This window comes from Perognathus longimembris, chromosome 13, assembly GCF_023159225.1.
Source record: "Perognathus longimembris pacificus isolate PPM17 chromosome 13, ASM2315922v1, whole genome shotgun sequence".
Lineage (NCBI taxonomy): Eukaryota > Metazoa > Chordata > Mammalia > Rodentia > Heteromyidae > Perognathus > Perognathus longimembris.
Genome location: NC_063173.1, coordinates 18,715,352 through 18,742,434, shown reverse-complemented (window position 1 = coordinate 18,742,434; position 27,083 = coordinate 18,715,352). Strand labels below are relative to the sequence as shown.

At 44.1% G+C, this 27,083-nt stretch overlaps 1 protein-coding gene across 1 annotated transcript in view; it reads left to right on the top strand.

Moving 5' to 3' along the window:
- Nucleotides 1–27,083, top strand: part of Galnt18 (polypeptide N-acetylgalactosaminyltransferase 18) — a 307,200-nt gene that overhangs the window by 250,929 nt on the left and 29,188 nt on the right. Inside the window, exons 7-9 of the mRNA XM_048361612.1 lie at nucleotides 1,946–2,131; nucleotides 7,409–7,546; nucleotides 12,793–12,888. Of these exons, the coding sequence (XP_048217569.1) occupies nucleotides 1,946–2,131; nucleotides 7,409–7,546; nucleotides 12,793–12,888 (420 nt within the window). The remainder of the gene's footprint in view (nucleotides 1–1,945; nucleotides 2,132–7,408; nucleotides 7,547–12,792; nucleotides 12,889–27,083) is intronic.

Genomic DNA, 27,083 nt, shown 5'->3' with positions numbered 1-27,083 from the left:
TAAGGAAGTGGGCAGATGTGGGAAACATCACATGTGCAGAAACCCAGTGGTGAGAGGGAAAAAAACGAGTGTTGGAGGAAGAGAAACATTATCTGGTGTGACTACAGCTTAGAGGGAATTGAGAATTGCAACATAAGGGAGGGTGGTGGTGGAACCAAGCCCAGATCAGGGGCTGTGCTGGGGCACGAAAATGACCAATGTCAAGGAGAAATCTTGATCCAATTCACACCTTGAAAAGAGCACTCTGGCTGCATTGTGGAGAGGAAGCTGGGAGAAAGAGAGCAGTTGTTCGAAGGTAGTTGCACAGTCCAGGAAAGGTGGCAATTACTCTCTTGGTTAAGGAATATGGCTGCCAGGAACAGAAGAGAGCAGTGAGTTACCAGGATCCTTCCCCCCAACACCACACCACTTCTGGTGGAAGGTGAGCAAGTCTCATAATAACAGAGCTTTGGCATGAATCATGTTCTATGTGGTGTTGTTGAAACATGTCACATCATAGTTCCATTCCAGTTGCAGGAAGAATAATTACTCTGTCTGTTTGTGTTGTCCATGGTATGTTTACAGTGTGCATGGACAGTTGGAACAAAGCATACCTGAAGTCAGCAGTCTCCTGGTCATGTGGGTCTTGGAAAGGAGGGAGCACAGCTAGAGACCTGCAATACTCCTCTCCTGATCCTCAGAGACTCTGGATGTGCTAATCACTCTCTAAACACAGTCACCATGAGGTACATTGACTGTGCCTTGGGCTTCTTCAAGGATCAGACAGATCTCTCTGTCATCATACAGCCATGTGGCCTTAGTCTATTTCCTCAGCTGGAGCCAGAGATAACAACCACAGTATTCCACAATTTGTGTAGTAAAAGCTAACATAACCAAACACTTTGCATATCATTGCTATAATTCCCTCCTCAACCTCATGAGACAGGTACTGTTAGGATCTTGGTGGAGACAAAGATAAACAGAGACACAAATGAGAGGAAGTGACTTGCTCAAGGTCATATGAAAGCAGAACCAGGGTCTGAACATAAGTACTCTGTTTGCAAGCTCTTTGTTCTTAGCCATCACTTTTCCCTGTCTCCACAAGTATGCAATCCAGTGCCTGGCCCACATGAACACTCAATGGCAATGCTTGCTTTCTTCCTTTCTGTTGACTGTAACTAGTATATTAAACACAAGATGAGCTGAGGTAAGCAATGAACCAGTAAATGACCTTCTAATAGCCCATAGCCTGTGGGACCTGCTGGTGTAACAGGGATTTGAGGAAGAGAAGACCGACAAACGGTATTAAGCTAAATTCAAATCTTGCTCCGTCTTGGACCTAAGTATTGTTGTTGGTGGCCACACATTATACATGTGGACATTCTCATTAGATTTTGCCAGGACAGTAGATGTACCTTAATGTCCACTAAAGGTCTTACTGCCTTTCTTCAGAAGCTCAAAAAAGCTGGGATAGAAGATGTTTGGTTCTTTCATGGTAATCATCATGAATCCTTGCCTAGTCTCCAGAGATCCATTAGGAGATAATAGAACTGAATTGAGAGTTTCTTCTGGTCCCTTTATGTTAAGCAATATATAGGGACTATTATCAAGGGCTTTGTTCACTTCTCCCTCAAGAGCAAGAAGAACCCAGACATTTCAGTTGCAAAATGTCTGGTCTCCATATTATCCATCCAGATGGGGCTATTGGAGGGGGAGAAAATACATGAATTCTTTGCAGATGAACTCACAACAATGAGAACCAAGCCATGAATTGATGACTCAATAATCTTGCTGCTACAGGACTAGAAATCAGACCCAGTTCATGCCTTCAGACAGTGAGGAAAAGGAAAGACAACGTGAAGGGAACTGGATTTCTCTGTGATCCTGTTGAGAGATGGTCTATGGTCTCATTTTGAGATGCAGAGTCTGGTCTGGACACTGACAAGTGGCTCTTTGTCTTCTGCAGGTGTGGCAGTGTGGCGGGAGTGTGGAGGTCCTGCCCTGCTCCAGGATCGCCCACATCGAGCGAGCCCACAAGCCCTACACGGAGGACCTCACTGCCCATGTCCGCAGGAATGCGCTCAGGGTAGCTGAAGTCTGGATGGATGAATTTAAAAGCCATGTCTACATGGCATGGAACATACCCCAAGAGGTAGGGATCTCTGGTGGGATTGGATTTCTTGCAGGGGGAGGGGTCACAGGGGTAAGAAAAGTCAAAATAAAACCCGAGAATCAATTCTTTTTCCAGGAGTCACTCCCCAAACATGGTACATTCAGAAAGGAGGGTCATTCTGTATCTCTAAGCTATTTTTTACCTTTACTCTATCAAAATGCATGAAGGAGGGTTTTTTTATTCTCTCTCTAAACCTTTAATGGCTTTATTTTAAAATGGAAGTAGGACCAGGTAGCTACCGATTTCCTTTCTGTTCCTTAGTCCTCAGTTGTTCTGGCAATAGGCGTTTTGTGACTCAATGTTCTAAATAAATAACTATGTCCAAAATGACAACAGTTCATAGAATATACCTTAATGTCCACATGAACTAGATTCAAACTTCTCCCTTGAACCTTTGACCAGAACAACTAGGAATTCCCACACACCTGTGGGATTTCTGGAGCTATGTGGATGGAGATGGGAATATATTCCCTTCATGATTTCCAGGAAAGGAAAGGAAGTATAGTGGACATTTGGGGCTGTTTCTGATCTTCACAGACCCTTATCACTGCCTGCTACTCTCCTCTGTTATCTTCACTTAAGTAGAGCCATGTCAAAAATGGAAATGACCCTGGAATGCTGCTGAGATCCTATGGTGCCAGCCATAAGATTCTAGGTCATAGGATTCTTTGTCAAATTGTCTACCTGGAATTTATTGTGATGTTGCATTCTGTGTAACAGAGCTGTGTACTGCATGACCTCTTTCTGTCCTTCTAATGCTTTCCCATTCCCTTGGGAATCTTTCAGGAAATCTTTGCTTTCTAGCTAATAGGGAAAGGATTGATCTTTGCTTAGTTTCCATAGGAAGGCCCAGAACCTTGGACTTGCCACGAAGTTAATATTGTTCTGATTAAATTATTGACAAAGTAGATTGAATCTTGGTTGGAGGCTTTGGGAAAACTTTCTCTATCCCCAAGATGGGTTTCATGCTCCTGTAGTCCATGAGATTTCACCCATTCAGCAGGGAGAAATGAAAAGCCAAGGCACCTCAGCAGAGTACAGCCAACCCTGATGGAGCAGCCCTAGGCCTGCATCCCTGAGAGGAAGTGTCTCTACAGAAATTGCCTTCTGTCGCAGTGGGCATGGGATCAGAGCATTCTGCACAGGGTGCTAAGCCCTGCTTTGAGCTTCTCCTGATGGCAAAAAATAGGCTAGAAGCACAAGGAACTCCCTAGGACCTCATCAGAGAACATTCCAGACCCCAGGATCTATGCAGAAAAGACGAGTTCTGCCCACGATCCTGCCCTCTTCTCTCCGCCTCCCACAATGGCAGGCATTTCAGCCTTCCCTGGCTGCGGTTGACCGATGCTGAAATGGACAGCAACCCAGTGAACTGTAAAGAACCATGTGAGCAAAAAGAATTGAAAAATGATGAGACTCAGCGTCTGCCTATGACCCCTCAGGGGTAGTTTAAAACTAACCAAGTGGGTGGGGAGACAAGAACAGATAAGATATATATATATCTCCAGGCTGATGCCTTTGGTGGAGAAGGAAAATGTCAGCTGTTTCCTTAATAAAAAAAAAAAAAAGAAGAAGAAAACCTTCCGCTTGATTCCGTGTCCAGACTCTCCCTCGCCTTCCTCTTTGCCACTTCCTGTCCATTTCTCAAGTCACATCCCAATACTACACTGAAAATGTCCTTGTCTAAGACTTCATAGGCTTCCCAATTGCTTAATTTGCATAGGCATTTCAAAGTCTTCAACCTATAGAATTGTACTTTTTCTTTGAAATTCCATAGCCTATTGGATGCATTATTCCACACTTTGGAATGTCTTTATTCCTTTTGCTTCTCCAGGGTTCCTCTTCCTTCCTCTGGTTGCTTCAGTACTCTCCAGGGTTGCCTCCCAGGCCAATGGCTCTCATTCTCCCACCATTCTGGGTAATCATGTCTGCTCTTGGATTTAACTATACCCATATGTTGAGGACTTCCTAACTAATATCCCTGGCTCTACTTGCAGACTTGTGTTTCCTCCTGCCAGCTGGACATCTCCTTCCATTGTTCCCATAGGCACTCAGGCTGAAGCCCACCAAAATTGAGCACATCTACGTCTGCTCCTGCTCTTATCCTCAGTCTCAGTTCCTGTGCTACCAACCGTCCTGTCATGTGGCTTGAAACTGGTCACTGTCCTGTTCTCCTCCTCTCTCTTAGTCCCATCTCATCAGTCAAGCTCTCCTATCAGCTCTTCCTCCTGCCATATTTGAATGCAGGACTTGCCAGCTCTGCACAGCCTTCAGCTTTTCCCTTCAAATCTACCCTTCACAGGACCCAATGTCATGTTGGAAAAAATTCACAGACCAGGCTATTCCCTTGCTTGAAATCTACAAACAGCTCTTTACTGTATACAAAGTGAAGTGCCAAGTACAATGTTTGACATGCGTCTGAGCTTCAGATAGCCTCTCTTCTGTATGATCTCCAGCCTCACTCCCACAATTCCTTGTTTGGGGAAATGCATAGATTTTATGGACTGTGGAAACTGCCTACAGCTTGGATCATGCTGTTTATTACATGTATTCTTGCTCATTCTGTTCTTTATGCTTGAAATTCCCCATCCTCTACCTCTTCCATAACCTCTACTTCTACCAAATCTCTAAGCTTGCAGACTCAGCTCCAGTGACCCTTCCTCTAGAAGCCAGCCCTTGCTGAGAAAGTGCTTTCCCCTCCCATACATGTGTCTGTCATTATATGACCAGCCTGTAAAAGAATACTGTGTTATTCCCATTAGACCAATGACTCTTTTAAACTTGGCTAAACTGAAAAATCCCTTAGGCTGGTTTGGGAGGGACTCCTGTCAATCTATTTTTGTTAAGCTCATATTGGGATGCTTATGTCCATCCAGAGCTGAGAATCACTGCAATAGACTCTGGGTTCTCTGAGACAATTGTACAGTTCATACTGTGTCACTGTGCCTAGTATAAGGTAGGGCTCATGGTAAGAATGCCTAGTAAGGAATGCTAGGAAGCATTAGTAAAGATTAATGGATGAATGAGCCTGATGATTTTGTGTGCATGCTTTCCTTCTTGGTCAGTGGCTTCTTTCTAGAAGAAAATCTTACAGACTGGACTGAGGCCATGACTCAAATGGCAGAGCAGCTGTCTAGCAAGTGAATGGTTCTGAGTTCAACTACCAGCACCACTACAAAGGAAGGAAGGAGGAAGGGGGTGGGGGGATAAGGAAGGAGGAAAGAAGGAAGAAAGGAAGAGAGGGAAGGAGGGAGGGAGGGAGGGAGGGAGGGAGGAAGGAAGGAAGGAAGGAAGGAAGGAAGGAAGGAAGGAAGGAAGGAAGGAAGGAAGGAAGGAAGGAAATCTGCAGACCAACTGCATCAGAATCAATTGGAAACCTTGTAAAATTACCCATGTAGACCTTACTCTCAGAGATTGGGATCAGTAAATCTGTAGAGGTGCTAGAACCTATAAAAAGCTATCCAGGTTAATAGTTTAAAGGAGTCTGGCTTAGGTAACTGTAATTTAATGAACTCAGTTCATTTTTAATACTCACTTCAAATATTATCTAATCCAGGAAGCTCTTTTTTTTTTTTAAACCTCCACCCTGACCCATGCTCCTGGCTGTTCCTCAGCATAAAATGGATTATAGTTCCATCTCTCTTCTTCCTTACCCTCTCTGCTTCCTTCCCTGCCTAACATGGTATGCAGAGAGTCTCCCATGGGCTATTTATAGAACAGAACTGCTCCCTTACCACATTCAATCCCAAGTGTGTAAGAGCCCAAAGAAACTGCCAATGCTTACATCCTGCTGCCTTAATTGAAAGTCAGTTTGCTTATCAATAAACAGAAAGTCAACCTCCAGCAAAGCATCAATATTTTCTTAAGCAATGTTCAGGAACTCTAAACCAGTCCCTATTTCTCTTGCCCAAAGGCAGGCTAAGTGCCTGGGATACTCGTGTGGTGCCTTGCTGACAGCGTTTCTTTAGGTTTGGCGGCAAGAACTTTTTGGATCTATGGCAGAAATACTGGGTCATTGATGGAGTGGCTAAATGTTAAGTTACCATAAACGTGGCTTAAAAATTACAGACATTTGTTATTCAATAGTTCTAGGAGCCAGCAGTCTAAAATCTAGGTGCTGTCAGGGCCATGCTGCCTCTAACGGCTCTAAAGGAATAATCGTTTTGCCTCCTTCAGCTTCAGGTGGCTCTTGGAATTCCTTGGCTTATGGATGCACCACTCCAATCTCTGCTCTATGGCCACATGGTCCTTGCTTTTGTATGCCTCTGTGGATTCAAATCTCCTTTTCCTTTCTCTTATGAAGCAAGCGGTCATTGGATTTGAAATGCAAGATTTCATCTTGGGATTTCAAACTGATTACGCCCCCCTCTCTCGGCCTCTCTGTCTCTCTGTTTTTCTCTCTCTTTTTCTCATGCCTCCCATTCTGGCTTTTTGTTAGCTAATTGAAGGTGTAGTGCCTCAGATTTGTGTGCTCAAACTAGCTTTGAACCCTGATTCTCAGAACACAGCCTCCTAATTAGCTAGGATTATAGGAATGAAACCACTGGTTCCCAGATCCAAACTGATTAACCTTGAAAGAAACTGACAAATTTAGAGTTCCTAGGTAGACGTGAATTTTGAAGAATGAAAGCAATCAACAAACTATACTTAGTGGCAAAAGAGGAAGATGTGTTCACTGGTTTCTAAGAATAAGGCATTCTCTGTATTTCTCAATTCATGCCCTATGCTCTGAGAAAGGAGTTGTTGCAGTTGACAATAAGACAGGAAGTAAGTTGATATCCTGCAGTATAAGCTGAGCAATGGTTCTGGAGCCCCCTAGATGTTAGAATAGACATGGTCACTCCAATGGAGTGTTTCTCTCTCCCCTTTTATTAAATCATAAGGAGAGTGAAAAACTTTGCTCCAATTCTGTGTGCAGAAAGAAAAGTTTCTCACGGGAACTGAGAATTTTAGGAAAATACAGAAGCCATCTGAGACAGGTTCTGCTGGAGGGTCTCCATAAAAGCTACACCTGTTAAATTGTAGCCAAGTATAACCTAAAACTCCAGAATCTTTATTTCCAAGGGTTGGCCTTATGTTTCAGAGTTCTAATGGGAATGGTTCTGGGGTTAAGTTATGTGTGGAGGACTGAGTGGATTAACTTCCCACTGTGTCCCTTTAGCAGAAAGGTTCTGCAAATATTGGTTTAGGGACACTGGTTCTGGAAAAGCCTATAACCTAGTGATGGCCACATCTCTGCCCCTTTTCCCTATACAGGACTCAGGAATTGACATTGGGGACATCAGCGCACGGAAGGCTCTGAGGAAACAGCTGCAGTGCAAGACCTTCCGGTGGTACCTGGTCAGCGTGTACCCAGAGATGAGGATGTACTCTGACATCATTGCCTATGGGGTGGTAAGGAACCAGCCTCTTCTGGGATTCATTAAAACACAAACAGAAATCAGGACCAGAAAGGGGTATAGAAAAGAAAGCAAAAGGAAAGACCTGCTCACCTTTGAGGACCTGTGGTAGACGCAGGGACTCCGTGTGGGGGACAGCATTTGCTTTTACTGCCCAAACCTTTCTAGTTCCTTAAGAGAGGTATTTGTAGTCCTAAGCAACTCATCTCTGGCCTTGAGCACATTTATTCCACTTAATACAATACATAAAGAAAGCAGCAGCCAGTTGAAGATTGCAAAATATCCTAACTAGCACCCACTCTTTTTCTACCTGGAATGCTACCCAGCATGCCTCCCCACTAAGGAGGAATAAGGAAATAGAACCTCTGCTTACATGCAGAGCCTGTCTGGGAAGAGTTCTGGGGAAAAAAAAACCTTCTTCAGTTCACTGTTTTTTGAAGGATGCTGTGGTTTTGCTTTTTGATGAACACAGAGCTGTTATCTCTAATGTGAGGCGGTGAATAGGGGAAGAGTGTAGAGAATAGGATTGTAGTCAGGTAAACCTAGTCTAGACTTGACCACTTCCCAAGAAAGCATCTTCATGTCTGTGGGTTTTTATTTCCTGATCCATCAAATAGGATAAATTAATACTGCTCTTGATAGATGATAGTCTGAGAAATATAAATATGATCCCTTCCTTCCTTCTTTCCTTCCCTCCTTCCTTCTTACCTCCCTACCCACCTCCCTACCTGCTTTCCTCTCTTTCTTTCTGTATATGTGAGTACCAAGGCTTGAACTTGGGCTTCACAATTCCACTAGGCTTTCTTGCTCACAGTTGGCTCCAAGTGTTTGTAAGCCGAGGCCAGCTTCTGGCTTTGTTGTCTCAGTAGGCTGTCAGCTTTAGCTATACAAGATTAACCAAGTCTACCCAGAGAAGCAGTGAAAGGTAACAGTGGAAGTGCTGGCCTGGGGCCTTTGCAGTTCTGAGTCTTGGCCAATGGCATTTTTATCTTCCAAGAAAAATGTCTCAGCTTATGTACATGTACATCAAACTTACTATATAGCCTTCTTGACACCAGAAGCAGCAATATTTGATTGGCCAAATATTAATTGATGTGTCCACTGTTGTGATCTAGGTCTGTCTAGGCAGTTTTCACTCTGTCATACTGAAAGCTATCCACTCCCATGGGAGTGGCTGAGCTGAGTTAGCTATCCCTGGGGCGAGTGGAAATATATCCTCATGCACGTTCATCTGCCAGGCTTTCCTCTCTCTCACTTTCTCCACAACAGTGTCACTTTCTAGCTTCTACATGAGTAGAGACATAGGCTGTTTAAGGAGCATAATAAAGTCTTAATGGGGGAAGTTGTCTGAAGATGAGCCAAGCAAGATGCAGCCACAGAAATGGAAGGATTTATTGAGTCTCAATTGTTCTGCCTGACAATCAGATTTATTCTAAAATAGAGGAATAGGATGTCTTTTCAGGGCAGAGTTTCTTTTATCTTTCTTCATTCCAACCCATACCCAAACTACATTGCTCAGGTCAGTTAGGCCAGTGTCAAGTCTATAGACCATCCCAGTCATCTACAAACAGGTCCCATGGTGCCTTCTGCAGACAAAAGGATATGCATGCTCTATTGTTGCATATAGACTACTGAATTCTATATCTGGGAAATGGAGTAACATTGGAACAATAGCTCTGGTGCTGCCAGGAAACATGGAGAATCATCTGGAAACAGACATGCCCACCTTCTGAACTCTTGCTTTGCACTTACTTACTGTGTAATCTTGACAATGTGTATAATCTTAATGATTATAGTAACCCATTTCATGGGGCATCTCTTACCATCTCAGGATTGTGTCTGATGGAAAGACCTTGGGCTTCAGGGTCAGAGTCCATCTCTGCCAATTGCCCAACTGCAATGCTATTCATTCATTGTCTACACAGACTCATTCAGCAAGTAGTAATCGTCTACTGTGTATCCCAGCCCTTTAGCAATATACACGTATAATGACCAGGACCCAGTCAACAGGGGGACAGGCAAGGGAACAAGCAACTAGAAAAAACAAACTAAGTGTTACAATAAGAGAATTGAGGGAGCTGGTGAAGCATAAAGCAGTGACCCCTAAACCTGGGTCTGAAGAGGCTTCTAGCATGGCAGACAACTTAAACTCAGAAGAAGAGAAATGTGTAGCTAGACAAAAAGGACAAAGGAAAGAGTAACATGGGGGAATGTCCTTACAGGGAGGAGAGCATCACAGTCAACGAGGTGAAGGAGAGCTTGCTAGTGGACTGTGACTATGGATCTCAAGTTGGGTTTTTTTAGTTTTAGATTGATTTATGTAGTATTCAGTATATGGCAGACATGTCCTGTATTTTTATTTTATTTTATTTTATTTTATTATTTTTTTTTTTTTGCCAGTCCTGGGCCTTGGACTCAGGGCCTGAGCACTGTCCCTGGTTTCTTCCCGCTCAAGGCTAGCACTCTGCCACTTGAGCCACAGCACCACTTCTGGCCGTTTTCTGTATATGTGGTGCTGGGGAATCGAACCTAGGGCCTCGTGTATCCGAGGCAGGCACTCTTGCCGCTAGGCTATATCCCCAGCCCCGTATTTTTATTTTTTAATTGTTATAAAGGTGATGTACAGTGGGTTTACAGTTACATAAGTCAGGTAATGTGTACATTTCTTTTTGGACAATATCCTCTTCCCTCACTATCTCCTAGTTTTCCCCTCCAGTCCCCACCTGCAAGTTGTATAGTTCATTACCAACATGGTGTCTACTGAGCACCACTGCTGCATTTGTTCACCCTTTGTCCCTCCATTTCTGTGCCTCCCCTTGCCTTCCCAAAGACAGACAAATGAATAAACAAGACAACCAGGATAGAAAAGAAAAAGACACAAAGTAAAAACCTCTTGCTTCCATTTCCTGGAGTTCATTTCGATAAATATTATTTTGTCTGATCAGAGGCATATAGGCATTGCACCTTTGGGATCCCAACTTCTTAGAAGAGATAATATCACCAACCTGGCTGGATTGTTTTGAGAATGAGATGCAATTTATATGGAAAACACTTCACATGTTACTTGGGACATAGGTGCGCTCATAAAAGCTGGTTTACTAAAAGGCTTTCCATGAGGTTATAGTGGTGATAGCAGCTAACAGTTATTGCACATTCTCTGCTTGCCCTGGGCTAAGCCCTTTTAGATGTTATTTCACTTAATCCTCATAACAGCCCCGGGAGGTAGACACTATTACTATCTCTGTTTTCAAGGGAAGAAAACAGATAGGAAAGGAGATTTATTTCTATGTCTAAGACCACACAGGACTGCATCCCAGCCTGTGTCTCTCAACTGCTTCACTAGACCACTTGTTTAACAGTGGGCAGGTGACACAGAACCAGGGAGGACTTAAGCAAAAGATACCCACCCCCTTACCCAGGGGGCAGCATTAAGAACCCTGTGAACATCAGTCGAGATGCACTGTACTCATAAATGATGTGTTGGAATGGAAGCCCCTTTGTCAAACTACTTAAAGATAATTTTAAAAACTGTATTAATTGATTAAATGAAAGAAAATAAATAACCCAGTGAAAAGCCACACCTTTCCTCAGGGCACCCCAAGCCTTCCTCTTTGCAAAGCAGTTAACAGGTCTTAGAAAGTGGTCACAATGCTTGGTTTTAGATTGGTACCCACTCTACATGGGCTACAGGACAAATCCAAAGTGTGTTCTCATAGTCTCCTCCCTCGAAGTCAAGCCTAGGAATGGGTGCCTAGTTAAGGATTGCAGGCTAGGTACTCTGACAGCCCCTGCCTACAGAGCAGACATATATCCATAGGTATTCCTTCAGAACTTCTAAAATCTAAGTGTGGGATTAAGCTGTCATAACCCAGCAGAGCAAAAGAAGCTCTAAAGGAAGGTCAAAAAGAAATCTGACTTTGTGTCTTAGCCCCTGTGAATATTACACATGTGATTCTGGTTATCTGTTGAATAATATTCCCCTCAATGATGTTTATTCCACTCCCACCACAAGACATGAGGACTCTGACAAGCAATCTAGCTTCCTTCTGTGTCTGGCCTTTCCATAGAAACATGACCCACCTGTGGACCATTGTCTGAATATTCATGGATTCTTACTCCTGTCCCCTGTCCTAATCAGAGGGTTTTAGGTTGAGAAGAAGTTAGGCTAGCTCAGGGTAAGGCGAGGGTGGGTGAAGATACCGCACATGTACAGACATGGGAACGGAAGTATGGCCAGGCATGGACATACAAACTGCAAAGCCATGAAGGCCATGGTGGGTCAGGGTGGTCTCTCTTAACCACTAATTTTCTCTGCCTTGTGAATTATCTCATCCTTGATCACGATTGACTTTCTCTGCTTGCATATGATGCAATGGAACCCCCACCCCACCCCCACAAGATCTCAGTGACTCTAATGAGACCCAGATAAGAGAACAAATAGTTACCCAGATTCCAGAAAGATAGGGAAGGAGATAGAAACAAAATAATTCATTCTTTCTAAACTGTGAGGAGGTGCCCCCCCCCCAGTCCACTCACCTGTGCCTGGTAAGCAGAATTATGTGGACAAGACTCTGAGTTTTCCAAGAACTTAGTCTCTTAGGCCACAAGGAAACCTTGAACATTGGCTCTCTTCAGTCATGATCTGCTGATTGTGAACACTGTGGGTCTATGAACCTGTGGGTTGAGGGTAAAGGAGGCACTTATCTTTCCTGCTCCTACGCTGGTCCTCTCTCATTCTCTTACTGGACCTCCTGCTCTGGCAGACCCTTAACAGCTAGGCCACCACTGGTACCTGGCCAAGCCTCTGTTGGATCTGTAGGAGGCAGAGAAGTTGGACCCCTTCCTGGCATGAAATCAGTTAACATGTTGCCTCAACTTTGAAAACTCTTTACTTCTCTGAAGCGCCTCTAAGACCTTCGTGCCAGCCAGGGATAAGTGGAATGGCTGGGATATAGCAACTACTTCATGTGCACATGCATGAGTTCTCCTGAGTTTCCTCAATCTCAGCTCCCCAGTCAGCTCATTGTTGAAGGAGATGTGTATTTCTCCTTGAATGGAGACCAGTTTCCCCTAACACCTTTATGTAAGGCAAAAGCTGGGCCTGGTGATTCCACTAGAGGGATTTGGGGCTGATTATGGAGATGAATCTGTGTTAGGGGAGTTCTTGCTTCTCCTGGATTAACTCATGTGTTTTCTTTCTTCTTTTCTCTTTGGTGTGGCCGTCTCTCCTTTAATGTTCAGCTGCAGAACTCCCTGAAGACGGATTTGTGTCTTGATCAGGGGCCAGACACAGAGAATGTTCCCATCATGTACATCTGCCATGGGATGACACCCCAGGTGAGTCCTCAAAGAGACCCCTGTGCCAGGGGTGTGCACATGGTGTCTGACATAGGGGAAAATAGCTCCATTCTGTCATGGCTGCCCTGGGTTCAGCAACCTCTGGTTTGCATCAGGAATGTTTCCAATGGTCCTAAGAGGAGAATTAGGCATGCCTTGCCTAGAAGGAGTTGAACGAGAAGATCCTAGTGGCAAGATCCTCTGGGGTGAGGAGGAAGAGAGTCAGTTTCTAAAGAACATTTGCCTCCATTGGGAGGAATATGGGTAAATTACAATCCCAATTCTGGCAACTGAGCTCTCCTTTAGCAGAAGGGAGCCTAACAGTGCACCCAAGCTCCCTGATGTACCCCAGTCCCTATAAAGTGTCATGTTATGGTGTCTGCACTAGAATAGCTCGTAACCAGTGAACAAAGGAATCTATCAGACTCCTTACCAGCTCTTATGACCTGTTCCTAGTAGAGAACAAAGATCAGCTACAAGGAGAATGTTACCCACAAATGTTCCCATTTTAGACAGGCACCAGTGGCTCACGCCTATAATCCTAGCTACTCAAGAGGCTGTAATCTGAGGATAAAGGCTTTAAGCCAGTCCAAGTGGACAAATCCAAGAGACTCTTATCTCCAATTAACCAGCAAAATGCCGGAAGTAGAGCTGTGGCTTAAGTGATAGAGCACCAATCTTGAGTAGAAAAGCCAAGCAAGAATGAGAACATGAGGCCTTGAGTTCAAGCCCGAGTACCAACATACACACACACACACACACACACACACACCACCTCCACTTCTAGTCTCAGCTTCAGGTAAGTGAGGAGGATGCCAAGACATAGGCAAGGAGAGATAGTATATTCAACAAACCACACTAAACAGCTATGGACCAAGAATGCCATGGAATGGCCTGTTCTAAATTCTTAACATTTCCAGAGTTTTCTTAACTCCAAAAAAGAATGATGATTTTCAAGCTGTATTACTATGTATTTATATAGATGTATAATTGCAATTCTATGTTTAAAAGAGTTGCCAGCTATACCTTTATAACTTAAAAAAAAAAAAAGGAGGTGCCACTGGGAGGTGGCTCACAACTGTAATCCTAGATACTCAGGAAGCTGAGATCTGAGGACTGTGGTTCAAAGCCAGCCCAAGCAGGGAAGTGAGTGAGGCTCTTAATCTCCAATCAACCACCAGAAAACTGGAAGTAGTGCTATGACTCAAGTGGTGGAGCACTAGCCTTGAGCTCAAGAACTCAGAGACAGTACCCAAGTCCAGTGTTCAAGCCCCATGACTGACAAAAGAAAAAGAAGTTGCTATCTGCCTAAGTACCTGACTGAAGAATATCAGATGTGTGGCCCTGAGTATGAATGATGACACTTCCTGGTGATTGTTCATTGTGACCCTTCCACCTTGGTTCAGGGGCTGTGATATTACTAGCTAGTTAATTATGGGTCAGCAGACCACACTCTCCTCATACCACCTAACATAACAATGCATTCTTTTAAAAAATATGGTCTTGTTATCTTTAAGTAGTTGTGCACAGGAGTCACCATTGAACAAAGCAGTTTATGAATATTCATCCCTATCCTTCCAAACCCCACCCTTCCCTCAGTTTTCTTAATTTTATAGGATATGCATTGACTTTTATGAATGCATCCCCCCCAATAATTCATTCTTTTTCCATTGTGGGGCTTGAACTCAGGGCCTGGGCACTGTCCCTGACCTCTTTTGCTCATGGCTAGCACTCTACCATTTTGTGCCACGGCTCTATTTTGGGTTTTTGAGAGGTTAATTAGAGATAAGAGTCTCACAGAGACTTTTCTACACAGGCTGGCTTTGAACCGTGATCCTTAGATTTCAGCCTCCTGAGTAGCTAGGATTATAGGCACGAGCCACCAACACCCAGCCTCGTTCTTTATTATAAAATAATGTGATTTTTTTTATGGGTGACTATCTTTATATAAGCTTTTATTTTTGTATGCCACATATACAGAAAATAGATGAATTATAAGTATACAACATAATGATTTCCAAAGAGTGAGTGCTCCTATAACAGCCACCCAAAATAAAAATTAAAAAGCACCACTGCCTCACTTTATACTTTTCACAAACATGATCCTATCATATATACCCTCTGTATTGTCCTCTCTACATGTGTAGATCCATGCTGTCACATGTTGTAATTTGCTCATTTGTATTGTTGTATACTGTTTCACACTATGATATGCTTAGTTTATGATCGATTTTACTATTGACAAATCCTTAAACTAATGTCAGTTGGAAGTACTGTGAGTCTTGTTGTAATGCAACATCCTCATTTGTGCCTTTTGGTATACAAACACATTCATTTCTTTTGGATTTATACATAGGAGTGGAATTTCTAAGTCATTGGGCTGTTTATTTTTTAGTAGATATGGTCTATATTACTCTGCTTAGGCTACCAAAACAAAATACCATAGGCTCTATGGTTTAAACAACAGAAATATCGTTCTTACGGTTCTGAAGACTAGGAAATTCAAGATCAAGATTGCAGTCATCTCTTCTAGGGACCTTCTTCCTGGCTTCTTTTTTCTGTGTTCACATGGAACGAGCAAGAGCTCATTCTAGCTCTGTCTGTCTTGTCTTACTAGGACACTAATCCTATTTGATCATGGCTTCACCCTTATGACCTCACTTCACCTTAATCTGAAGTTGGAAAAGTTTAGTGGATTCATGTTTCAGGGGAGGGAGAGATAAAGACTTGTGAAGAAAACACAATGTAGCACATGATGAAGAGACCTAGAATGTGAATGTTAGACTTTACCTTCTTGGAAGAAGCCAGAACACAGAGAGTTGGGAGGGAATGAATGATAAAGGGAAGCGATTGGACTATTGGAGTCTACAGTGCTTGCCCACAGGGATAGTTAGTGTTGAATTGCACAATCACTCCAGAAAAGGAAATGATAATGCTAAAGTTAGTGAAGAAATCATCAAGGTTGCTGCTCTCACAGAGGCTCTGGGTGGGATCAGGATTGGCAACCCCTCTAACAAAAAGGAAAGGGCCTTTCCACCATGCAGAGACCCAACAATGACACTGCCACTCCCTAGACTTGGAGGGAGGAGATTAAGCCAAAAGGATTATCTTCAAATCTAGTGGAATTTGCCTCACTGCTTTTCAAACTTGCTTGGGGCTTGTCATCCCTTCCTTCATTCTTGATTTTGGAAAGGGAATGTCTCTCCTATGTCTGTCCAAGCCTGTATCATAGAAGTACACACTTGTCTGACTTTACAGGTGAACAGTTAGAAAGGAATTTTGCCTTGGGATGAATTGTACCTCCAAGCCTTACCCATACCATGAGACATTGGACTTCAGACTTTAGGTGTGGTGCTGCCATGAGTTTAAGAGCTTTGGAGCTGTTGAGATGGAAAGAGTGTGTTTTACATGCCTTTATAGCATGAATTTGAACAGACCAGGGGCAGAATTCTACAGACTACCTTATGTACCCTCCCTAATTTATTTGTTGAAATTCTAACCCTGGCAGTATTTGAGGTAAGCAGTGATTAAGATTAAGTAAAGTCATAAGGGTGATCTATTGAAATAGTGCTTTGCTAGCTCTCTGTCTACAGTGTGAAAGACTCAGTAAGAAGTCAGCTGTCAGGTACTTTTCCTCATCAGAAATCAAACTGGTTTGCACCTTGATCATGAACTTCCCAGCCTCCAGAACTGTGAGAAATTTAATTTCTGTCATAAGCAGATACATTGCCAAAATGGTTTCCAAATTTGACTCTTGTTTATATTAGAGTTCTAGTAGCTTCACATACTGTTGTTGGCCAGTTTTTTTGTATTATCTGTATATTTAATATGGACATTGTGATGGGTATATAATAGTATCATATTGTGTTAAAATTGTATTTCACTGGTTATTAGTGAACTTGGGCACCTGAAATTTCAGCTCTGAACATCTCTTGTTGTTCTTGTGTGGGCTACAACGGTCAGGGTCACAAGGCGTGTAGGGCTTTTTGTACATTTTCCTCGGCTTTCAAATCTTCCAGTCTTATCTGGGCCCTCAGCCACATGTTGGATGTTGAACTGAGCAGAGGCGTCCTGTTCTCAGCCAGCTGCAGATAATTCAATGTGGGACAGTCTGTGTTGTGGCTGGAGCACACGCAGTCTGTGTGTGTCTGTATCTGGCTTCAGCTGGATTTTGAAGCCAGTTTGCCCACGTCTAATTGCCAGCTTTGAAAATTTGGAGTTGAGGAATCTTGGCAAGGCTTCTCAATCTGGGCCTATTTTCTTATTTGTAAAATGTAGACGTTCAAAAGTGCTATGGTTTGAGAGTATCCTCTGGGGATTTGTGTGTTGAAATTTAATCACCACTGTGAGACATTAGGAGAGTAGAAGTTCCATTCAACTATAGAGATGGGGGCCTTTAAGAGATCATTAGAATTGGCTATGGTCATTAGGATAGAGTCCTGTGATTTAATCCTGGAGGCTTTCTAAGAAGAGATAGAGAGACATGAATAGATATATATGCGTATGCTGCTTCTCTCTTGCCATGCTAGTGAGAATAATTCTTGTTTCTTTGTTTTTTTTCTTTTTCTTTTTCTTTTTGAATTCAGGGCCTATGTGCTATCTCTGAGCACTTTTTGCTCAAGGCTAGTGCTCCAATACTTTGAGCCACAGCTCCACTTCTAGTTTTCTGGTGGTTAATTGGAGATAAGAATCTCAGGGACTTTCCTGCCTGGGCTGGCTTTGAACCACAAGCCTCAGATTTCAGCCTCCTGAGTAGCTAAATTACAAGCATGAACCAGCCACCAACACCCAGTTGTCTTTTATTTATAAAGCAGCCAGCTTCCTTTATTTCATTGTAGCAAAGCAAAACAGAATGCAAATGAGATATACCTAAAGGTTGTGAGGGTTTAATATATGTAAATATAAAGATTTAATGTAAATTAATGCACTAAATAATGGCACACAGTAAATTCTCAATAAAGGCTAGCTATTAGAATTTCTATGATGTTGGTATCACCATAGTAACTACTATTTAAGCCTGAGTCTTGCTTAGTATAAATTCCTGCCCACAACCTGCACTGAACTTGACCTCATCAGCTATCTGCCATGGGTACCTGCCCTGTTCCAAACCTAGACTCTCAGAGCATCATTGAGTTGCTATAGCAGCGACAGTACAGTGGAGCAATGAAGGGAAAAGGGAGAGAAATAGACATCAGGAGGCCTGAGTTCTAGTCCTGATCTTGACACACATTTATGATTGTCACCATAGCTTCATCTTGTCCTTTAGTTTGTTTTACTCTTTTGTTAGGTCATGAATTTACACTAAATATGCAGAGACTAAGTTCAGTGAATCCCTGCCGTGTGTGCATTGCAGTCACCATCCACTTTGCATTTGTCTCTCAGTCAGTGTCACCACCTAGAGGTAATGGCTATTCTGATTCCTCCCACTGTTCTACATGGGCCTGTCTTCCTAGCTGTAACCATGCAACTAGACTGAGCCATCTCTAAGCCCAGTTCTACCAGCTCTGACAACCTGCTTATCTCTAATGCCTTTGTTCTGAAATGCAGCTGGCCCAGGAAGCTGTGTTTGCCCTATGCTTACCAGAAACAGCAGGAGCCGCCTTAGCTTCTTGATGTGGAATTGCAGCAAGTCTCAAAACCTTGATTCCCTGTTTTCTATCCCCCAGAGTCACATCAGTCCTGTATCTGGCTGTGCAGGGAACAGTGGGGTATTCTCTACCAGGCCCACCCTGAGATACGCAGCTGTGGGGATCTTAAGGCCAATCACACATTGTCCACAGCAGGAAATGATAAGGCTGAGCTCTGGCAGGAATCAGCTAAGACCTCCCTGCCCAGGGAATTAGTAAAGCCAGAAAGCCAAGTTATCCTGGAAATGGCCTTAGTTCCTTCACACCCAGCCAGCACAAAGGCAGGAGCAGGGACCAGGGATGAGGAAGGAGGGGTGGGGGTGAGAGGTGATCTGGGAAGCATGATGGGAGCCAAATCAGGACTCCTGACTGGCAGCATTTCCCAAATGCCTCTTCCAGCCCTCAAGAAGTTCACTTGCTTCTAGAAAGGCTGAGAAGAGGAGATGCTTTGGGATGTGTTACCCAAGGAGAAAATCCAGGTGGAGTATTTCTCAGGAGACTCCATGGAGACACAGGTCCCAAGAGTGCTGTGGAACCCCCAGATTTGATTTATGTAATCAACTGTCCAACATACATTCCCAGGGGTATTGAGCTCTCCTCATGACCATTCTCAGCAAAATAGAGACATGTGCACAGATGGGAGTGTCATGTGTCATTGTGCAGGCTGTGCACTGCACAACTGCGAGGGGATGAGGTACCTCACATTGTTGACGGAATCTCTGCTGTGAAACCTAACATGCTCCTTCCTAAGCCTTACACTTAATTAGAAGCCTGAAAGTGTTGGAAAATGAATAGTGAGGCAATAGGAAGCAATGAGTTGGGTTCAAATCTCTACATACCACTTGTGAATTAGGTTCCTTGGGTAGGTATCCGATCTTTATGCCTTGGTTTCCTTACCTAGTAAACATTCTGTTGCCTGTCTTGTGGCATTGTCAGGATCACTGAAATAGAAGCACATGACATAGGCAGGTAGGGAAGTCTGGCACGTAGTCATTGCCTACTGAAGGTAGACTATCATTATTATCCCAAGATTGGTAATGAGACTCAAGACTGTCCTTCAGCTGAAAGAATAGGAGTGATTAGTCAAAAAGAACAGATTTAAGAGGGACTTGAAAAGACCTTCCAAATACAAAGCCTCATATTTGTGGCTGAGAACCAGAGAGCTCAGGTGACTATGAACATCTCATAATGCATGCCCAAGCCAGTTTGGTGAGCTTTGGGGATACTGCAGGGGGTTTGTATGTCTCATAGAAACTCCTAAGGGGTGTCCCCTTCTGGAATACTATAACTTTAATCTTCTCTCCCTCTCTCTTTCTCTTTCTCTCTCTCTATATGTATGTGAGTGTATGTATATGAGATAGAGAGAGAGAGAGAGTCTTGCTATATGGACACATTCTTAGCCTCTAACTTGTGACCCTCCTGCCTCAGCCTCCCTAGTGCTGGATTTGTAGACAAGAGCCACCATTCTGAGCAAGAACTCCATGATCATATGTGTGTGTGTGTGTGTGTGTGTGTGTGTGTGTGTGTACTCGTGTTTTTTTTTTTAAATGAATGAGTGATGGATTGAATAAAGAGTCTGTGGGGGAGACCCTGTTATTGTATGTATTTTTGCCATGAGAAGAAATTTTCCAGACTGTTAAACTATTTAAGGATATTATTCCCAGTTATTTTGAGGATTGCTTAAAATTTGCTGCTAATTTAAGTAAAATGGTTACATTTACTCATTAGCCAATTAGCAGGCTTTTTAGCAGCTTTCTGTCACTAATTTGATTAGTGGCATGATGCTTTCTGCCACCAAGGCCTTCTCTGAGCCTTGGGAACAACATAAATGAATCAGAGTGACCTTTTTGGACATACTGAAACAGAATTGTTCCCAAGATTCAACACAGATGTGAAATCGTTGTAGCCACTGAAACCATTTCCCCTTTGAGCCCATTCCTCTTGCGTCCCTTATGTCTTTGGGCTCTACTAGTTCCCACTGTACATTGCTCTATAAAACCATTCCTACACTAGACAAAGTTTGCTCTTCCAGGGAAATGAGACTTTCCAATATTATGGGGGTTTCATAAATGACAACTTGTCATATTTTTGATGAATGAATGAATGGGAAGTGACATCTGTCCGAAACTTGTCTTTGCCAGTAACTTCTGGAATAGCACAGGCAAGTCAATTCATACCCAAGATACTATTTTCCTATTTGTCAGAGGTAAGACTGATCTAAAAACTAGCTAATTTCTTGTGTCAGGACAAGTCTTCCTGGGTACCCAGAGTGCTATCCTTTCCCATTAGGTAGGAAGGCAGGACCACATGAATAGGTCTGACCAATAAAAGGGGGAAAGGAAGTGAAGTAAGGTGGCTTTCAGTCAATGCAGTGAAAGTCAGACTTCCAGTTACCATGCCTCTTCTTTGGGGGGTGTTATGGTTGAATTGTATACTCTCCAAATTCATATTTCGAAGTCCCAATTTCCAATACTCAGAATGAGGCTTTCTTTGGAAACAGAGTCATGATAGATACAATTAGATAAGTTTGGATGAGGAATCTTACTTGAGTAGGGTGGGGTCCTAGTCCAAAATGATTAGTGCCCTTACAAAAGGGGAAATCAACATAGTCATACATGGAGACTGGCCTCAGACAGTGAAGTGAGGCTGAAACTAGCCAAGCAATCACTGGCAGCAAAAGAGGCCTAGACACATCCAATTCTGGGCCTCTCAGAAGGATGAACCCTGCTGATTTCCAGACTCAGACCTCCTATTGTGGGAGCCACACAGCCTGTGTCTTTTCATTATGTTGTCCACAGGAACTAAAGTGAGGGAAAAGGTCACATGATCAACATATGGATCCACAAGGACCACTGAGTCACTATGGTCTGAGAGTTACTAGACCCTGACCAAACTTGGTGAGGAGTAAGAAAAATCTCGAAAAACTTGTAAATAAGGCAAAAAGGAAGTAGAGAGGAAGCCCATCTTGTCAGTACCATACTGGGGCATTGTTTAACAGTCTCACTGGAGAGCATTTAATTTTCAAAGAGAATTGTACCTGTGTTTGACTTTGCTATTTACCTTCCAAGTGTGCTAGGTACTCTGAAGTTATATGCTAACTTGCAGGTTTCTGCCTGGGTAGAAAAGATCACAGGAAAGGCTATAATTTTATGTCTCTGCAGGACATTAACTACTGTGTATCTAATCTGTTTTATTCTAACATTCTAAATGCCTGCAGATGTTCACTTTTTCAAATGCAGCTGGTCAACCTCAAGGCTAGCAAGATGAACTGAGCCAGCCTTCATCTGCTCTCTCCATTTTTGGGTATGGCTGGCTGAAGTCCAAGTCTTGAAGCACAAATGGAAGTCACCTAGGCAATGTTAAAGAGAGGCAGTTCACACTTTGGCTGCCACAAAGCCTTAAAATGATTACAATGTAGACAAGGGTCTGGTCTGTCTCTAGCACTATGTCTCTAGCACTTCAGGTGGGCAGTGGCTTTCTTTGTTTCACCACTGTCTCCCAGGGCCAAGAACAGTTTCTGACCCAGTAAAATACTCCCATTGATTTATTTGCTCCCACTTGTTTATTTGCTCATTCAACAAACATGCATTGTGTCTTATTTGACACCCGAAACTGTGAAGTAAGGTGGTCTTCTGTCTCTGCCTGGAGGAGTCAAAGGCCAGAGAAGGAGGCAAGTTCTTAGATAATTGCAGCTTATATAATGAGACTTTGCAACCTACTGCCCCAAATCACCTTCTCATTAGCCCATAAAAAAGAGAGGTGGGGAGGAGACAAGAAAGGGCCTGGGGACTTCTCTCATTCATTCTGCCAAAAATTTTTAGACTGTAAAAGACATGGGAAAATGAAGTGCTTTTCCTCTGGGAAGGAAAATGCTTGGCTATAAAAAAAGAAAGATAAAAGGGATTTTAATTCCCTCTAAAGTTTTTTTTGAAATACCGAAGCTGCCACATTTATGCTTCAGGATGAGCTTTGACTCAAGGTATAAAGATTAAAATGGAGATGAAAGAGGAATTCTTGGTTAACCGAGCAATGAAAATAGTGTGTTTTAAGAAAACTTAAAGCAAGGACAGAGTTGTAGATGGGTCCTAATAACCATTGCTTTTTGTAATCCATATATATATATATATATATATATATATATATATATATATATATATATATATATGGGGGCAGTGTTGAAAATAGAATCCAGGATCTTGCAGTACATGCTAGGCAAGTGCTCTACCATCTAGATACATCCCTAGCCCTCTCATTTATTTTTTTAAGTTCTCACTTGATTAGGACAGGAAAGAGGGAGAGAGATAAAGAGGAGGAGGGAAAGATAGAGAGGAAGTGAATAGGAGGGAAGTAAAGTGAATGAGAAAGGAAGAAAAGGAAAAAGAAAAGGAAAGGGGAAGGGAGGAAAGAAGGACGGGGAGAAGGGAAAAAGGAAAGGAAGAAAAGGGATGAAGAAAGAAGGGAAGGAAGGAAAAGGGGAGAGAGAAAGGAAGGAGAGGAAAGAGGGAGGTAAGAGAGGGAGGTAAGATAGGAGAGGGAGGAAGGACTGAGGGAGGAAAAGAAGAAATGGCAAAGAGAGGGAAGAGGAAAATAGAAAGGGACAAAAAGAAGGGAGAATAGAAAGGTGTGCTTATCTTCTCCCTGTCCAATGAGTAACTCAAGAAGATAACATTTTCCCACCAGTCACAATGGGTCCATCACCCCTCCCTTGCTTGGCAGCACCCCCAGTAACATCAGGGATATTAGAGGCCCCCAAACCTTTCTCATAGTATCTGTGACAATTGCAGAAGTTTCATTCCATTGGCCAGTGACCTCCTACTTCCCTATGACCTTTCCAGGTGTGGCCACTTCTCCCCAGTTCTTATCTTTAATCAGTAAAATATAACATCAGGCACTGAGTAGCTGAGCAGCTTGAAACCCTACCCTGCATTTGCTCCGTGTCATCCATGCGTGCCCCCCACAACTCACCCGTGATCCATATTGTGGGAGCGCTGGTTGATGCTTGGTCGTGTGGTCTGTTTGCTCACCTCCAGACCTACATGATTCCAGAACCAATCCAGACACTGTTATTTGGGTCTTCACTAGTTGTCCCCGCACAGTTCCAGGAACCACCATTCATGTAGAATGCAGTGAGTCAAGCCATGGAATGTCACAGGGGCCCTGACCTGGCCCCCGGTAGCTCCAAGATGTCCCTTGTTCTGCACCCTCAGGCAGCCCACCCCCTCAACCCCACCCTCCAGCACTTTAACTTTCTTGGTCCACAAAGTATGTCTTTGCTCTAGCGGACCCAGGGCCATGGCTGCTGCATAGAAGCAGGAGCTTGGGGTTCTGATGGCCTGAATTGACAGTGCCTGGCCCAGTGCCTCAGCATGACATTGGATGTTAGGGTGGTGACACTCCCCAGAGCAGCCCCTGCTGGAGGGATGAAGGGCACCTTTCAAGGCTGAAAAGAAGCAGAGACAACTCCTATAGGTGTCCTGCCGCTCCCTCTCCCTGGACTGCAGTTGTGCCCTCATCTTTTGTGGTATCCATGGAGACCAGGTGTCTCATCTCTCTTGCCCACATTCCAGAGCCAAGCAAATTTCTCTTTTCTCTAACGGCTCCTTAGTAAGGATTAATAAAACGACTTGCCTGATTAATGTAGCCTACAACCTCATCCCTTCCTTAATGCTCTACAGAAATAAAGTGGACAAGCCTTGATGGACCCTACTGAGACTCATAGAATGCACATTCCAGCTCTGCCATTTATTGAATCTGTGACCTAAACAGGGTTCCTCCCTTCCTTCCTCCCTTCCTTCCTCCCTTCCCTCCTTTCCTCCCTCCCTTCTTCCCTCCCTCCCTCCTTCCCTCCCTCTCTCCCTCCCTCCCTCCCTCCCTCCCTCCCTCTCTCCCTTCTTTCCTTCCTTCCTTCCTTTCTTCTTTCCTTGCTTCCTTTTTGTTTATTTTATACCAGTACTGGGTGTGAACTCGGGTTCTCCCTCTAGCTTGGCTTCTTTTTGCTCTCTACCACTTGAGTCTACCTCTACTTTTGGCTTTTTGCTAGTTAATTAGAGTAAGAGTCTCTTGGACTTTTCTATCCAGGCTGCCTTCAAATGTCAGTCTTCAGTTCTCCCTGAGTAGCTAGGATTACACACATGAGCCTGCTTGGCCCTGAGGCAGGGTTCTTAATTTCTCTTTACTCAGGTATCACTTATAACTCAAAGCAAAGCTTAGTTCATAGTAAATGCTAATGATTTACAGATTGACTGATATATGCTTTTGCGTATGTATATCCATATGTATGTGTACATTTGCATAATCACACATAAAATTACGGTGTCAGTCTCTGCTAGACATTTCTTAGCTGTCAGCTCATTAAATCTGAAAAACATCTTGCCAGCCTATCCCTATATTGCCTAAAGACACAAAGATGTGCCCAAGTCTGTGCCTCTGACAGGTTGTGCATGGAGACACTAGGCCGTGGAAGGTGACAGCAGATGGTAAGTCACAACACAGCTCAAGGCCAGGAAGAGCAAGGCTGGCCATGGTATTGTTTTCTCTACAACCATAGCCTCCTTCTCCGTTAATTCTGACTGTCCCCCTAGGCACACCCCAGGTGACTGTCACAGGACTCCCTCTCCATTGCATCCAGCCAATAGACTACCTGGTTGTCAACGCCCAGCTCACCTGGGGCTGAGCTTTCAAATATTGAGCCTATTTCCTCCCCTCCTTGCAGCTTGGCAGAAGCTCATTCCCATTTGTCTTTGGATAATCGCACACAGGGGCAGAGCGCTGGCCCAGATGCATGGACTCTGTGTGGGGGCACGGGCGGACTGTGGGGAGCAGGGGGCTGTGTGAAGCACACATGCCAGTGCCTCCTCATTAGCCTTCTCTCTCCGCCATGTGATGGTGAACTCTAAGCTGCTCCTACAGCTTCAGGGCTAAAAAAAAGTAAAAAGAGCCTCTTGATTTGTTATTCATTCCACATGATAGGTTCTTCACTTCATGTCCAAACTCTGCAATTAGAGTCGTAAACACTGAGTTTTGTATGACTTTTATTAAACTCCTACAGGCTGGGAACAGGCAGTCATTAGCAGCACCACAGTGCCGATTCAGGCTCACTGGGCAGAGGGAGGCTGAAAGTTTTGCTCTCTGCACATCATTCTTTACAGAGTTTTGCTTCCCAAGCATCTCTGGCCATGGAAACACAGAAACAGAGGACCTACATTTAGATAATGACATGGCTTTGTGCTCTTGCGCAATTTAGTTGACTTCTCTGAGCCTCAGCTTCCTGATCAGTACAAGGGTGCCCGGCTTTGCTCTACCCCCCATCCACGTGGGGGTGTGGGGGGGGGGGTCGTGGGCTTCTCTGCCTCTGCCTGTGTGGTCCTTTATAGTTCTCACATGGGAGCGATGGCCACAGGTAGCCTCAGTAGTGTGTGGTCACAGGGTACCCCAAACCCACCAAGGAAGCCATTGGGTGTGTGGGGTCCCCGGAGAAGCTTCAGGGACGTTCTGGTTTATTCAAGGGAGGGGCCAACAGTTTATACCCCCAGAGGCGCGCGCAGGAGAGGGGCTACTGGATCTTAACGACTGGCTAAAGGACTGTCCTTCAGGTGATGTCACGGAACTTCCTCTATGGGCGGAGACCACAGCCCCCCAAGGACCGGGCCTCTGGCCAAGCCTAGAGGCAGGGGCTGCTTTGCTTCTCTTCCGGAAGGTGGGAGGGGCCACCCTCCGCACTGCCCCAGGGCTGGGGGAAGGGCAGCGCCCCGGGACCACTCCCATCGCCCTTCCCCCCTTAAGGCCAAGCCGAATCCCCAACACAAGGGGATGGGTGCTGAGAGTTAAAGGATGTAGCCAATCTGTGTGTGCCTCTAGCATCAAGCCTGGCACAGACTGGCTTCCTCGCCAAGATCAATCAGCTTGCTCAGGCACATTAGCTTTGCCATCTTGGTTTCAAAGGATTTTGTAGGGGTTAAATGGAGAAATAGAGAGGATACTTCTCACCATGCCTGGCACCTCAATCAGTATGTGGCAATTGCTGTTTTGTTAGTATTAGTATCAATCCCTCAATCAATACATGATAACTGTTAGGTTAGCATTAGAATTAGTATTGTCAGGATCAGAGCTGGCAGGATCTATCCCTCTTCTTTCAGATCTGATATCTTTTCATGAAGGCCAGGGCATGGGAGCTGGAGAGATATGTCACCTCCATTAGGCTGGAAGCCAGGCCCTGGGCCAGTTGCTATGGGCATAGTTTGGGTAGGAGTAAGTAGGGAAGACTTCCTTCCGTCCGTACCGCTCCTGCCACCAGGTTTTTCTGGCACACTGAAGCTGGCCTGCTCCTTTGCTTGACCAAACTCCCAGTCATGAGATTAGGAGCTCCTCACACCCCAGGGGGCATGCTTAGGTGGGGTGCATTCACTTAGGCTTCCCTGCAGCTGCTGTCACCCATCCCCCCACTCATGATGGCCATGCAGAACTCTACTGGGGTTCTTCGTCACATGGACTGTCCTATTAATTACAAGACATTGCAGTCACTGGGCCCTGACAATCAGCCGTGTCACTGTGTGACCAAAATATCCCCCA